Source organism: Hemitrygon akajei, chromosome 3, assembly GCF_048418815.1.
Source record: "Hemitrygon akajei chromosome 3, sHemAka1.3, whole genome shotgun sequence".
In the NCBI taxonomy this organism is placed as follows: Eukaryota; Metazoa; Chordata; class Chondrichthyes; order Myliobatiformes; family Dasyatidae; genus Hemitrygon; species Hemitrygon akajei.
Genome location: NC_133126.1, coordinates 164,249,137 through 164,264,004, shown reverse-complemented (window position 1 = coordinate 164,264,004; position 14,868 = coordinate 164,249,137). Strand labels below are relative to the sequence as shown.

The 14,868-nt window shown below is 44.4% G+C and overlaps 1 protein-coding gene across 1 annotated transcript in view; it reads left to right on the top strand.

Moving 5' to 3' along the window:
- The first annotated feature begins 13,360 nt into the window (after positions 1 to 13,360).
- psmd2 (proteasome 26S subunit ubiquitin receptor, non-ATPase 2) overlaps positions 13,361 to 14,868 on the top strand; it is an 86,782-nt gene continuing 85,274 nt past the window's right edge. Inside the window, exon 1 of the mRNA XM_073041221.1 lies at positions 13,361 to 13,520. Coding sequence (XP_072897322.1) covers positions 13,404 to 13,520 — 117 coding nt within the window. The 5' untranslated portion in view covers positions 13,361 to 13,403. The remainder of the gene's footprint in view (positions 13,521 to 14,868) is intronic.

Below are 14,868 nucleotides of genomic sequence, written 5' to 3'. Positions count from 1 at the left end.
AGTTTGCTCTGCCATTTAATCATGGCTGATCCTTTTTTCTCTTCCTTAACCCTGCTTCCTGGCCTTCTCCCCATGCCCTTTGATTCTATGCCCAATCAAGAACCTATCAATCTCTGCCACAGCTGCATGTTGCAACAAATTTCACAAATTCACCACCCTTTAGCTAAAGAAATTTCTCCACATTTCTGTTTTGAATGGACGCCCCTCTATCCTGAGGATGTGCCCTCTTGTCCTAGACTCTCCTACCATGGGAAACATCCTTTTCTACTCTGTCTAGGCCTTTCAACATTCAAAAAGTTTCAATGAGATCCCCCCTCACCCTTCTAAATTCCAGCAAGTACAGATCCAGAGCCATCAAATATTCCTCATATGGTAACCCTTTCAGTCCCGGAATCATCCTTGTGAACCTTCTCTGAACCCTCTCCAATGCCAGCACATCTCTTCTAAGATGAGGAGCCCAAAACTGTTCACAATACTCACGGTGATGCCTCACCAGTGCCTGATAAAGCCTTAGCATCACATCCCTGCCTTGTATTCTAGACCTCTTGGAAATGAATGCTAACATGGCATTTGCCTTCCTCACCACTGACTCAACCTGAAGGGTGTTCTGCACAAGGACTCCATCCCTTTGCATCTCAGATTTTTCCATTTTCTCCCCATTTAGAAAATAGTCCGCACATTTATTTATACTACCAAAGTGCATGACCATGCCTTTTCCAACATTGTATTTCATTTGCCACTTTCTGGCCCATTCTCCTAATCTGTCTAATCCTTCTGCATCCTATCTATTTCCTCAACACTACCTGCCCCTCCACCAATCTTCATTTCATCTGCAAACTTGGCAACAAAGCCTTCTATTTCATCATCTAAATCACTTATATACATCATCAAAAGAAGCAATCCCAACACTGATCCCTGTGGAACACCACTAGTCACTGGCAGCCAATCAGACATGGATTCTTTTATTCCCACTCGCTGCCTTCTTCCAATCAGCTAATGCTCTAACCATGTTAATAACTTTCCTGTAATACCATGGTCTTTTACCTTGGTAAGCAGCCTCATGTGTGGCACCTTGTCAAAGGCCTTCTGAAAGTCCAAATATACAACATCCACTACATCTCCTTTATCTCTCCTACTTGTAATCTCCTCAAAGAATTCCAACAGGCTCGTCAGGCAGGATTTTCTCTTAAGGAAACCATGTTGACTTTGTCCTATCTTATCCTGTGTGACCAAGTACTCCATCACTTCATCCTTAACAATTGACTCTAACATCTTCCCAACCACTGTGGTCAGGCTAACTGGTCTATAATTCCCTTTCTGCTGTCTTCCTTCTTTCTTAAAGAGTGGAGTGACATTTGCAATTTTCCAGGTCCTCTGGCACCATGCCGGAGTCCAGTGATTTGTAAAAGATCATTTCTAATGCCGCCACAATCTCTAATGCTACCTCTTTCAGAACACTAGGGTGCAGTTCATCTGGTCCAGGTGACTTACATACTTACAGGTCTTTCAGCGTTTTGAGCACCTTCTCCCTTGTAATAATAACTGCACCCACTTCTCTTCCTTCACACACTATAACATTTGGCATACTGCTACTGTCTTTCACAGTGAAGACTGATACAAAATACTCATTTAGTTCATCTGCCATCTCCTTGTCCCCCATTATTATTTCTCCTGCCTCATTTTCTAGCAGTCCTATATACACTCTCATCTCTCTTTTTTTTACATACTTGAAAAGGCTTTTACTATCCACTTTGATTTTATTTGCTAGCTTACTTTCATATTTCATCTTTTCCCTTCTAATGATTCGTTTAGTTGCTCTCTGTAGATTTTTAAAAACTTCCCAATCCTCTATCTTCCCACTAATTTTTGCTTTGTTGTATGCCCTTTCTTTTGTTTTTACATTAGCTTTGACTTCCCTTGTCAGCCACGGTTGTACTAATTTGCTATTTGAATATTTCTTCATTTTTGGAATACATATATCCTGCACCTTCCTCATTTTCCCCAGGAACGCAAGCCATTGCTGCTCTGCTGACATCCCTGCCAGCAGCTCCTTCCAATTTACTTTGGCCAACTCCCCTCTCTCATAAAATTGTAATCTCCCTTACTCCACTGAAATACTGCTACATCAGACTTTACTTTCTCCCTCTCAGATTTCAAGTTGAACTCAATCATATTGTGATCACTGATTCCTAAAGGTTCTTTTACCTTAAGCTCCATAATCACGTCTGGATCATTACTTAACACCCAATCCAGTATAGCTGATCCCCTAGCAGGTTCAACGACAAACTGCTCTAAAAAGCCATCTCTCAGGCAGTCAAGAAACTCACTCTCTTGAGATCTATTACCAATCTGATTTTCCCAATCGACCTGCATGTTAAAATCTCCCATGACTATCATAACATTGCCCTTTTGAGCACACCTTTCTATTTCCTGTTGTAATCTATGGTCCACCTCCCAGCCACTGTTCAGAGGCCTGTATATAACTGCCATCAGGGTCCTTTTACCTTTGCAGTTTCTTAACTCATCCCACAAGGATTCAACATCTTCCAATCCTATGTCACAACTTTCTACTGATTTAATACCATTCTTTACCAGTAGAGCCACACCTCCCCCTCTGCCTATCTTCCTATCCCTCCAATACAGCATGTACCCTTGGACATTCAGCTCCCAACTACAACCATCCTTCAGCCACGATTCAGTGATGGCCACAACATCATACCTGACTATCTGTAATAGAGCAACAAGATCATCCACCTTGTTTCTTATACTCCATGCATTTAGATACAACATTGAGTACCATATTCGCCGTCCTTTTTGATTTTGCATCCCTTAAGTAGTGATACTCAACTTGTGGTTGCGACTATGTCCCATCACCTGTCTGCCCTTCCTGACAGTCTGACTGCATGCTATCTTTACTTTTTTACCATCTATCCTATCCTGAGTCCCATCATTCTGGTTCCCATCCCCCAGCCAAATTAGTTCAAACCCTCCCCAACAGCTCTAACAAACCAGCCTGTGAGAATATTGGTTCCCCATGGGTTAAGGTGCAACTTGTCACTTTTGAACAGGTCATACTTCCCCCAGAAGAGATCCCAATGATCCAAGAAACTGAAGCCCTGCCCCCTGCTTTAAGGCCTTACTGATGGAGGTGGGGGAAGAAGTGTATAGGGACTGAATATCCATAGTGATAATGAGGCAATCAGAGCCAGGGAACTAAATGTGGTTAAGAGATCAAGAGCATGTGAAGTGTTGCGGAAGTAGGTGGGAAGGGACTGAACCATGTGGGTAAAATTGATTCGAGACACGTGGACACGTGTTCAGTGGGGCAGGAGCAGGCAGAAACAATGGGCCTACCTGGATAGTCATGTTTGTGGATCTTGAGGAAGAGATAGAAACAAGTGGTGTGGGGTAAGGGAACAAAAAGGTTGGTGGCAATGAATGGCAGATCTCCAGAGTCGATGAGTTTGGTAACAGTGTGGGAGACAATGGCCTGATGCTCCTGTGTGGAATCCTTTCCTTGGGTTAAGTAAGAGGAGGTGTCTGAGAGTTGCCACCTGGCATCAGCATGTAGAGGTCAGTCTGCCAGACTATAACACCATCCCCTTGTTTGTGGGTTTGATGGTAAGATTGGGTTTGGTGCAGAGAGTGCATTCAGAGTGTGTAAGGTTCAAATAGGAGAGAGAAGTGCTTGTCGAGATGGTTGATGTCTTATCAAGGATGACAATGTTTTCTTTTTTATATTGTATAAATGTACTCATTAAACTGATGTAAATAAACCTATTTTAAAAAAAGGGCAAGTTTTCTTTGTACTCCAAGTATACCATGTAACTGTGATTCTGAAGAAGGAATTGTGAACCAGGTTTAAATGAATAGATGCAGTTCAAATACTTGCTCCTGTAATACACTTTGAAGGACCCTCTTAGTCTCCTGGGCCTCAGTATTTACCTGATAAACATAAGAGGTTCTGCAGATGCTGGAAAGCCAGAGCAATACCTGGAGGAACTCAGCAGGTCAGGCAGCACCTATGAATGGTGGAAGGGGAAGGAGGACTAGCTAGAAGTTGATAGGTGAAGCCAGGTGGATGGTAATGGTAAAGGGCTGGAGGAGAAGCTATCTAATAGGAGAGGAGAGTGGACCATGGGAGAAGAGAAAGAAGGAGGGACAACAGGTGGAGATGATAGGCAGATGAGGAGAAGAGGTAAAAGGCCAGAGTGGCCAATAGAAGAAGAGGGAAGGGGAAGGAAAGAAAAAGATTACTGGAAGGAATAATAGATGTTCATGACATCGGGTTGGAGGCTACCTAAATGGAATATGAGATGTTGCTCCTCCACCCTGAGAGTGACCTCATTGTGGCAGAAGAGGAGGCCATGACTGAAATGTTGGAATGGGAATGGGGATAGAAATTAAGATAGTGGACCACCGGGAGATACCACTTTTGCGGATAGAGTGAAGGTGCTTGGCAGAGCGGTACCCGAATTTACATCAGGTCTCAACAATGAAGAGGAGGCCACATTAGGAGCACTGGATACAATAGACAACCCCAACAGATTCGCAGGTGAAGTGTTGCCTCACCTGGAGGGACTGTTAAGGGCCCTAAATAGAGGCGAAGGAGGAGATGAATGGGCAAGTGCAGCCTTTCTGTCACTTGCAGGAAAATGTGCCAGGAGGGAGATTAGTGGGGCGGGACGAATGGACAGGGGTTGGGTTTAGGGTTAGGGAGCGGTCTCTGCAGAAAGCGGAGAGTGGGAAGATGGGGAAGTAAAGATGTGCTGATATGTTCCATTGTACATGGCGGAAGTTACAGAGAATAATGTGTTGGATGTGGAGACTCCTGGGTAGTAGATCAGGACAAGATGACCTCTATCCCTGTTAAGGCAATGGGATAATGGTGTAAGTATGGATGTCCAGGAAATGGAGGAGATGCAAGTTTCCAGCATCAATGGTGGAGGAAGGGGAATCATGTTATTTGAAGTACAAGGATAACACTGATGTTCTGGAAAGGAAAGCCTTATCCTGGGAACAGATGCAATGGAGATGAAGGAACTGAGAAAAGGGAATAGCATTTTTACAGGAGACAGGGTGGGAAGAGGTACAGACAAAGATAGCCGTGGGAATCAGTGGGTTATAAAATATGTTGGTAAGCAGTTTGCCTCCAGAGATAGAGACTACGAGAAAGAGAAATCATGCCATATTCTCAATATCTACCTTAAAATTTTCTGTAGGTTTTTGCAAATAAAAATGGCGGAGGTATTTTATGTTTAAGAAAAACTGTTACAACTCATTTATTGTACTCCAAACACTGAACACAAAGCGCAGTAAAAGCACTTTTCGTAATTACATCATCACATCAGACCAGCCTCTTAAAGTGAATCCCAGCTCAACGTTGATGTTTGTCAGTTATGTGCATTTCCACCAATTACATTACCCTGCACAGGCCCCCCAATATTCAGTATTCACATTGTGAGCCTGTCCAGAGCTCAGATGAGTCATCTAGCTCAGGTCTTATGTTCCATGGGTAGAGAAACTGCAGAGGCTTCTGGCTTGTCCAAAGATGAGTTGACACGCTCACAGTCATGCTGTAATGGCAGCGGCATGATAGCAGAGTCTTCTAAATCTTGCTGGATCAGCTTAAGGCAATCTACTGAAACACATTCAAGTTTGCCCATTATCTACGATAAAAGTCTTTTCTCTCTGTTCCAAATTGCAGAACGGGCCATTGTAAGGACACCTAAGGAGATGCTGGTGTGCATCATGGTGGACGAAAGCAAATGAGGCAGGATGTAGGCCAACTGGAACCCAAGAGTGCTGTACACCATGATGGAAGAGACAAATAGATACAAAGGAATCGAATTTGCTGTTGAGAGGCCAACCAGGTGGTCAAGGCATCAGGAATAAAATCACGTGGCACTCATAACGGCTGCCCGTATACCTCATCAGCTGTGGATGACTACAGGTCCTCTTTTGGAGCTGTTCTGAGCCCCAGCAGGACTCATGGGAGACAATTATGCCAAAACTTATCTGTCAGAAAAGCCTTTAAGATGCGGTGAAACTGCCTGCATAGGCCATTGGACTGCGGGTGATATGCCATGGTGCAATGTAGCCTAATGTTGAGGTTCTGGGCCATCACAGCCCACAGGGTCTGTGTAATGTATGGATCTATTTCTTTTGGAGCAATGACTGTCGCTGCACTACATATTGATCTGTTCTGTCTCCCTCTCCCTCTCTCTCCTCTCACCCCTCTCCCTTCTCTGCCCTCTCTCTCCCTCTCTCACCCCTCTCCCTCTCCCTTTCTCAATCCCCTCTCTTTCCCCTCGTACCCCCCAATATAAATACATCAGTTAAAGACATCTCCCGTATGCGTGCTTTTATTCAATTGATATGTAGTTGCAACGATACAACAAACTGGTGATGAGTAAGAAACTAAATGTCAGAGAATATCACCAAATGCACCAATAGTTAAGGGACAAAAGAGTGAGAGGAAATAGTTAAACAGTACTGAGAAAGCAGCCATGGGCGCTAACAAAGGGACGCATGACACTGTATAGTACACAGTGAAAGACACAACTAGCAAATTTAAAGTGAAAATAATGTGGTGATGGCTTCAGTCGGGAAAATTGATGAATTTCATAGTGCAAATGAAGGTTGGGAGTCATATATCAAGAGGGTTGAACTGCATTGTAAGGCCGATGGCCGTTGGCGGGGTTGTCTTAATACGCTCGGCAGAGCTCGGAGTGCTCGGAGAAGCTGTGTCGGAGGAGATGGTCGGAGGCTCAGAGGTTTGACGGACTTGGAGTCCGCTGCGTTCGGAGCGCTTTCACTGTGTGCTGTGTCTGCGAGGGTGGGTTCGACGGTGCTTTCATTGTGTGCTGCATCTGCGAGGCTAAGTCGGGCGGCACCGTGGAAGTCCATAGCGGGGGTATTCCCTTCTGCCGCCGGCGTGGGATGACGAGTCTATCGGGACCCTGAGGACTTGTGGAAACTGTGTGGTGGTTTCTTTTGAACTTATAGTCTCTTAACATCTTTGGACTATTTTTCCTTTGCCCATGGTCTGTTTTTTATCAATTATGCTATTGTTTGCACTGTTGTAACTATATGTTGTAACTATGTGGTTTTGTGCAGGTCTTGTAGCTTTAGTTTTTGGTCTTGTATTGTCTGGTGGAATTGGAGCTCCTTTCCGGGGAACGCGCTAAGACGGTAGCGCGATATTAATACGCAGCAGCCTCTCCGGACTCTGGATTGGGGATTGCCAAACGTTATGTGGATTTTCTGGTGTAGTCTGTTTTGTCATGTGCTATTGTGATATCATTCTGGAGGAACATTATCTCATTTTTAACTGCATTGCATTTGTGGTTTCTAAATGACAATAAGCTGAATCTGAATCTGAAATGGAGTGGTTGAACAAAATAAAGCCCTCTCACTTCTTAGCTTAATGGGTCCTAGGATGTACAGTCTCTTACGCAACTTCGTAACCCCTGAAAAGGCAGCAAGCAAGATATTCGATGAAATTGTTACAATTTTACAAAATTACTTGCACCCTAAACCACTAGTAATAGCTGAGAGATTTAGATCTTACAAAACAAACCAGTCAAAAGATGAGAGCATTCCTGAGTATATGGTGGAACTGCACAAACTTTCCCAGTACTATGACTTAAGAGATTGTCTTTCTGATGCATTAAGGGACAGCCTTGAATGTGGCATGCATATTCAAAGCCAAGATTCCACAAAGCGTGTTCAGTGCCTTATGCATTATGTCCTAAAATGGATGCTGAACATCTGGAAATGTCCCCAAAGTTGAGTGGAGCAATTGGGCTGCACCCATAGTCCCAGTAATTAAGAAAGGGATTTATGTAGGGATTTCAAAGTGAGCATCAACCCGCTGCTGTGTACTATGCAGTATTCCCTGCAATTAATAGAAGACATTCTCGCATCTTTGGCAGATGGGGAGAGAGGTTTTCAAAGATCGGATTGTCACAAACCTATCAGTAAATGAAGATTGAGGAGTCAAGCAGGAAGTTCCTCATAATCAACACTCACATGGGACTGTTCCAGTATGACCATCTCTTCTTTAGTGTCACATCAGCTCCAACAATTTGGCAAAGAGCAATGGGCTAAGTGCTCCAAGATATCCCAGGAACATAATGTTACCTTGATGACATCATTGTGATTGGCAAGAATGATGAAGAGTACCTCAGCACGTTGGTAAAGTGCTACCAGGCTGAGTGAGTACAGTCTGCAAGCAGAGGGGAAAGTGTGAGTTTTTCAAGAATGAAATCTCATATTGTGAATATGTCATTGACAAGCATGGCTTACATAAATCACAAGAGAAGACTGAAGCAGTGCTACAGGCACCCAAACTGGAAAATGTGTCACAATTCACGTCATACTTGGGCCTTGTAAACTATCACCATTGGTTTCTCCCGAACATTGCTTTGGTGCTGCACCCTTTGAATGTACAGTTGCAGGCAGGATCAAAGTAGGAATGGCCAGAAAGATGTGAAAGAGCATTCAAGGAAACAAAAGGACTAATAACATCTGATGAACTGCTCACCCATTATGACCATTGCTACCCATCAGACTGGAATGCATCCATTTACGGCATTAGTGCCGTTTTGTCACACACTATGAAAGGTGAACCTGAACATCCAATTGTGTTTGCTACAAGATCACTGATGAACACAGAACACAACTACGCACAGGTTGATTGAGAGGCCCTTAGACTGGTATGGGTAATAAAGAAGTTCCACCACTACCTCTACGGACAAGATTTACTCTAGTGACTGATCACCAGCCCCTTGTGTCCATTTTCAATCCCAAAAGCTATTCAGGATGCCAAAAAGATCAAAATTCACCCCCACGGACATCATTACACCTGTGGAAGTGGCTGTCTTCGCTATGAGTACATATTGGCTTTGCTGAGCCATTCATGGACTCCATGTTTCTGATTGCTGTGGATGCTCATTCAAAGTGGCGGAGGTTTTACCAATGAAGGCAACCACCTCAGCAAAGACTGCCTCCGCTCTGAGAACTATCTTTACCAGAAACGACTTACCAGAAGAAATTGTGAGTGATAACAGATCACAATATACATCAGAGGTATTCAGACTGTTCATGTAGAAAAATGGCATCAAACATTTCAGGTCAGCTCCTCAGCACCCAGCAATGAATGGACTAGCTGAAAGACTTATCCAAACATTCAAGAAGTCCATTAAAGCTATGAACAAGGAGGAGCACATGGTGGACAACTTTATTTTTGTGTATCATAACTCAGTTCATGCAATGACAAATCAAATACCTGCAAAGCTGTTCATGAGCAGGAATCTGAGATCTCGCACAGACCTCCTGAAACAAGATCTACAGAGGAAAGTGCAGAATAAACAGTTCAGCCAGATGCCAAGCGAAGCAGCAAGGAGCTTCAAGATTGGACAGGAAATCCTAGTGCGTGACTACTGAGAAGACAAATGGACACCCGGTAGGATAGCTACAAGAACTGGACCACTGTTGTACACAGTGAATGTTGGAGATCAGACATGGAGATGTCATGTGGAACAGATACTGGATGCGCAACCAAAGAATATAACTGACTCAAATGCATCCAACAAGATGGACACATTGCATACTCCGGACTTTCCTCTCAGTGAGGGTCATGTTACTAACAGCAATGTGACACCGGCAACTGAGAACGTTGTCTTGGACAAGACACCTACCAAACCTGATGCCACTCCACAGGACTAAAGGCACTATCCTGAAAGAAACAGAGTGCCACCCAAAAGATTGACTCGTTAGAACAGTGAAGTTATTTATGGACTTTTATTGTGAAAGCATGTTTATTTGGAATATGGGTTTATAAAAGGGAAATTGAATGTTTTGTACATATGCAGTTTTATGTTGCATTAATCTAAAGGGGGAGGAAGTACAATGTATGGATCCATTTCTTTTAGAGCAATGACTCCACCACCCCCTTTGCACTACTTATTGATCTGTTGTCAACGTATGCGCAATTCCCCCTCCCTCTCATGAATACACCAGTTAAAGCCATCTCCCGCGCATGTGCTTTTATTTAATTGATATGTAGTTGCAGACACAACAGTCTGAAATGAATTGGGGAGCTTGTCAGAGGAAATATCAGATGGATTGCCAAACTGAGCAACCCAAGTGCTGATGAATGCCCGACTGACATCTGTGGCTGTCAACAATGCTAGAGGGGCGACCTCTAGCCATCTGATGATACAGTCCACCATGGTAAGGAGAAGCATGAAAGTGTGGGTGGGGGGATAAAAAACCAACAAGGTACACATTGACATGGTCAAACCATTGCTCAGGGACCTCAAAAAGTGCCAATTGCGTCTGAAGATGGTGGTTAATTTTTGCCCACTGGCACTCCACACAGGATGCAGTTCAATCATGCTCATGCTTTCTAAGGCCGTGCCACACCAACTTTCTGTAAAGCCTTCCGATCCAGATATGAGAGGCCATGTATGGAGCCAAAAACAATCCATCTCCAGTTTGCAAGTGGAAGTCCAACTTCCCCAAACTCAATGTCAGCCAACTGCAGGTCCATGACTGCTGTTCAGTAATCCTGGACCTCTGGGTCAGTAGCTTGGTCAGCTGCTATGCTGGCATAGTCAACCTCAATGGCTCAATGGCTGTATGGCCTCAATGGCTGGCTATGAGGCAATCATCCATGGCATTATTTTTCCCCTTGATATGCTATATATCAGTTTTAAACTCTGATATGCAGGCCATTTGGCATTGCTGCAGTGCAGACCAAGGGTCTAATATTTTTGCCTTTGCATGTACGAAGGGTTTGTGGTCAACAAATGCTGTGAAATGGCAACACTTTAGAAGAAAACGAAAATGGCATACAGCCAGAGACCGAGAAGCTTGTGGTCAAAAGTGCTGTACTTCCTTTCAGGGGTATGGAGTTGCTGGCTGAAGAAGATCAGTGACTGCCACACATCTCCGACCAACTGATCATGTACAGCACCCACAGCATAGTCTGAAGCATCAGTAGTAATGGCTATGGCTGTGTTGGGGAGCAGGTGTGCCAGTAGGCTCGCATTGGAAAGAGCTTGTTTGGCATCCTCAAATGCCCTGGTCATGTGCACTATTCAGGGGAAGGATAAGTTTAGCAGCTCACAAAATAAAGTGGATATGAGTCCTTCTGCCATTGGAAAGTCTATGCTGTATTTTTCAGCCCAAACAGCATGCATGTTAACTGAGAGGCCAAATGGAGTTATCACAACTATTTTGGGAATGTCCACTGAGCACACAGGCACCTGATGGTAGCCCCTAACTGGCTAAATGTGCCAAAATGTCTTGGATATGTGGACTGGGTAATGATTGTGGGCGGCGGCCTCGCTAAGGCATTGGTAATTGCCACTTGGGCGAAACTTACTGAAAGAGCAGGGTATCGACCCAAAGTCTTTGACATCCACAAGCTGGCTGTTCTTGAGACTGACTATTAGTCCTTGGGCTCACAGGAATTCTGCATGAGCAGAGGTCTAGCCATTTTAGCCTGGATGAAGTCCCATGTGTAACATTGCTCACTGAAGCACAGCTTCACCCGTTGTATCCCATAAGTCTGGATCCTGCTGCCATTGGCAGCCTTCGGCAAGGTTTCACTGTTCTTTGATTTCTCATCAATAAGTGATGCTGGCAGTACACTCACTTGAGCACTTGTATCACACAGGAAGCATTGCCCTGAAAGGGTGTCCGTAATGAACAGTAGATGACCCTGGCAGCTGGAACCCCATGGTGTTCACAGACCTCTGATGTCCTGAAGCACTGGCATTATCGACGATGCAAGGCAGTCAGCACTTAATGGTGCTTGTATCTAAGCAAGCATAGTGAAAACACAGGTCCAGCGTCATCTCTTTTGCAGCCACAGGCATTCTTATGTTGGGGGCCTTGCTGACCAGGCTTATTGAGGTAAGGAAAGGAGGAGGAATGATGCACCACTGCCTGGTTGAGTGTAGACTTTAACGATTTTAGCAAGACCCCTTTAGTCCTTCACAGGTGCATTAGTGAGAGCTATGCGAACTTGATCAGGCATTTGTTGCATGAAGAGTTCTTTAAAAATAAAACAAAGATGATGATTTCCCAGGAGAGACAGTATGTGGTCCATTAGCTCCAACGGCTTAGCATTGCCCAGGCCAGGCAAGGATAGCAACTGTCTGGCGCGCTCACTCTGATAGTCCAAAAGTCTGTAAAAGGTGAGTTTTCAGCGATTGGTATTTTTGTGTTCAGCAGGTGTTCCAGTAGACTCACCACTCTTGCAGCCATGGTATTGCTGAGCAACACTACCACAAGGAAAAATCTGGTCTTGTTGGCGGTGATTTCTCACAGCACACATTGGGTCTTGGCTTGGTCAAACCAAAAACTCTGGAAGTTGCAAAGTGACTTTGCTGCCCAACATGTTCAATAACTCTGGAATCATTCTAAAGTTTCAGGGTCACCAATATAAGTTTTAACAAATAAAAACAGCAGAGGCGATTTATGTTTAAGAAAAATAGTGAAAACTTATTTATCATACTCTAACCATTGAACACAAAGTTCAGTAAAGTACATAATTATGTCATCACATCAGACCAGCCTCATAAAGTGAACTCCAACTCAATGTCAGTGCCTGTGAGTTATGCATGTTTCCACCAAATGCATTACGCTACATTTCTATCATGGCAAGAAGTCAGGGGTAAAAATAAGAAGGTGATGATTAAGAGAATGCTGATCTTTAGTGATTGACTTGATTGGCTGCACCTCCTTCTCTAGTATAACTAGACTTATCATTCCATATTATACACCACATAAAACATTTCAAAGACTTTTAGCTAAAATATTATCATTAGAGGTTCTACAGATACTGGAAATCTTGAGCATTCACACAGAATACGGGAGAAACTCAGCCAGTCAGACAGCGTCTGTGGAGGGGAGTTAACAGTCATCGTTTTGGGCCAAGACACTTGGATAGAAAGGGAACCAGAATAAGAAAGTGGGTGGAGAAGCTGACAGGTGTAAAGAGAAATCCGCAACACCCTCTCACTTTCTTATTCTGGCCTCTGCCCTCTTGCTTTCCACTCCTGATGAAGTGTCTTGAACTTGAGCTAACCAAAGGAAGAAATGTCCCTAAATAACTCACACCTTGGGGGCTGCTGAGGTAAAACCTTTCCCCCCGCGCACAGATATTCCTCTTACGGATTGTACGGCCAATTTCTAGATTTTTCTCTCGTTTCGCCACCTTTATTTCCCTCTGTTTTCCTCATGATTTTGTTCTTTCCTCGTCACGACCGCACGGCGCTGGCGCCTCTGACGGACAGCCGCCGTAGCGCGGAGGCAGGACAGCGCCGGGCCGGCCCGGCCCCCAGCGGCTCCCTTCCCGGCATCCACCAGGAGGGCCGTGCACCGCCATGGAGGACGCGAGGAAGGGCCAGCAGCCGGCGGCGCGCCGGGGTGACGAGAAGCAAGCTGCTGCTAAGGAGAAGGACAAGAAGGCCAATGGCGAGAAGGAGCAGGAGCAGGAACTGGTAATGTATCTGTCGGGCGAGTGACGGCCATGTTCGCCGCTCGTGGGTTTGCTGTGTCACTGTGGACACAATGCTGGTGTGTGCAGAGTCACTGAGGCCCGAGCTGAGGCCTGTGGAGCCCGGACCCTCTCCACCACTGCCTTTCCTTCAGCATCTTCCCGACAGCATCCCAAATAATCTCTTGTTTCGGAAACATATCGCTGCGTGCGAGTGAGCCGGGCCTGGGCTTCTCTCAGAAGCTAGGCCGCAATCAATGCCTCTCAACTGGTGTCGTGACAAGTGTTTATATCGGTTGGACGTACCGTTTAGTTTGGCTGTAAACTTGCTGAATTTATATAACGTAGTTTATATTCACAATGGTGTCTGGATGTTTGCAGCATCTCATTGTAAAGTCTGTTTTAGCGAATAAGATTGTATGAGATTTCATCAACTTTACATTATCTTTGACGTTTCCAGGTGAGTTAAACCTCACCTTTTGATGGTCTAATTTGGCAATTTAGGTCATTCAGGAAGTCCCGAGCTCATGGGTTTTTCTCTAAATACAAGTTTAAAACATCGAGACTATTTGGGCAACTCTGAAGGAGCTCATTGGAAAGTGCCTTAAAAACAAAGTTCTTTAGAATATGTGGTACCAGCTATATCTCAACAATTGTTATTGGGGTCATTGCAGGTGTCAGTTGGTGGCTCCATGATCTGCCTGTATCTGTCAGTGACTGTGTAAAATCTGCAGGCTGGCAAAGCTAATATAGAATGCTGTGTTGATGAGTCTTTTTGTGGAGTCAACACGGAGCCATGTTGAGTGAACACAACCTCTTATGCTGATGGGCACAATCTGTTTGTGGTTCGCCAATGCAAGTTTAATTCTGTAATTAAACAAAAGGTTTGTACTCAAGATTCCAGTGGTATGGGACTCTTGTGATCTGGCTAGTGACACACACAGATTTTACTCTCTGCTAGATGTAGGGTCATGTAGATGATACTCATTAATATCCAAACAGACTTTTAATCTGCAGTTTTACACATTGCAGAACAATGTCTTACTTTTTCTAGTGAATATAATGAGCTTAAAGAGAACTAGAAATAAAACACCAGACCCTGGCTCCAGTCACAGACACCTACAAACATACTGGACCACAGCTTAGATTAGCACAGTTCAGCTCCAAGCCATGGATGTGCTCTAGTTGCCACTTGTACAATGGACCCATGCCTCACAGTTTGGACTAATGCATAAGCCAGGACTTGAGCCATCAAGATTTCCAAACACTCAAATATATACTAGAGGGTCAAAATGTTACAGTAATGTTTTCTGCAGTTTCAAGTGTTCGTAAAATACAGGCGCTGTAGGATT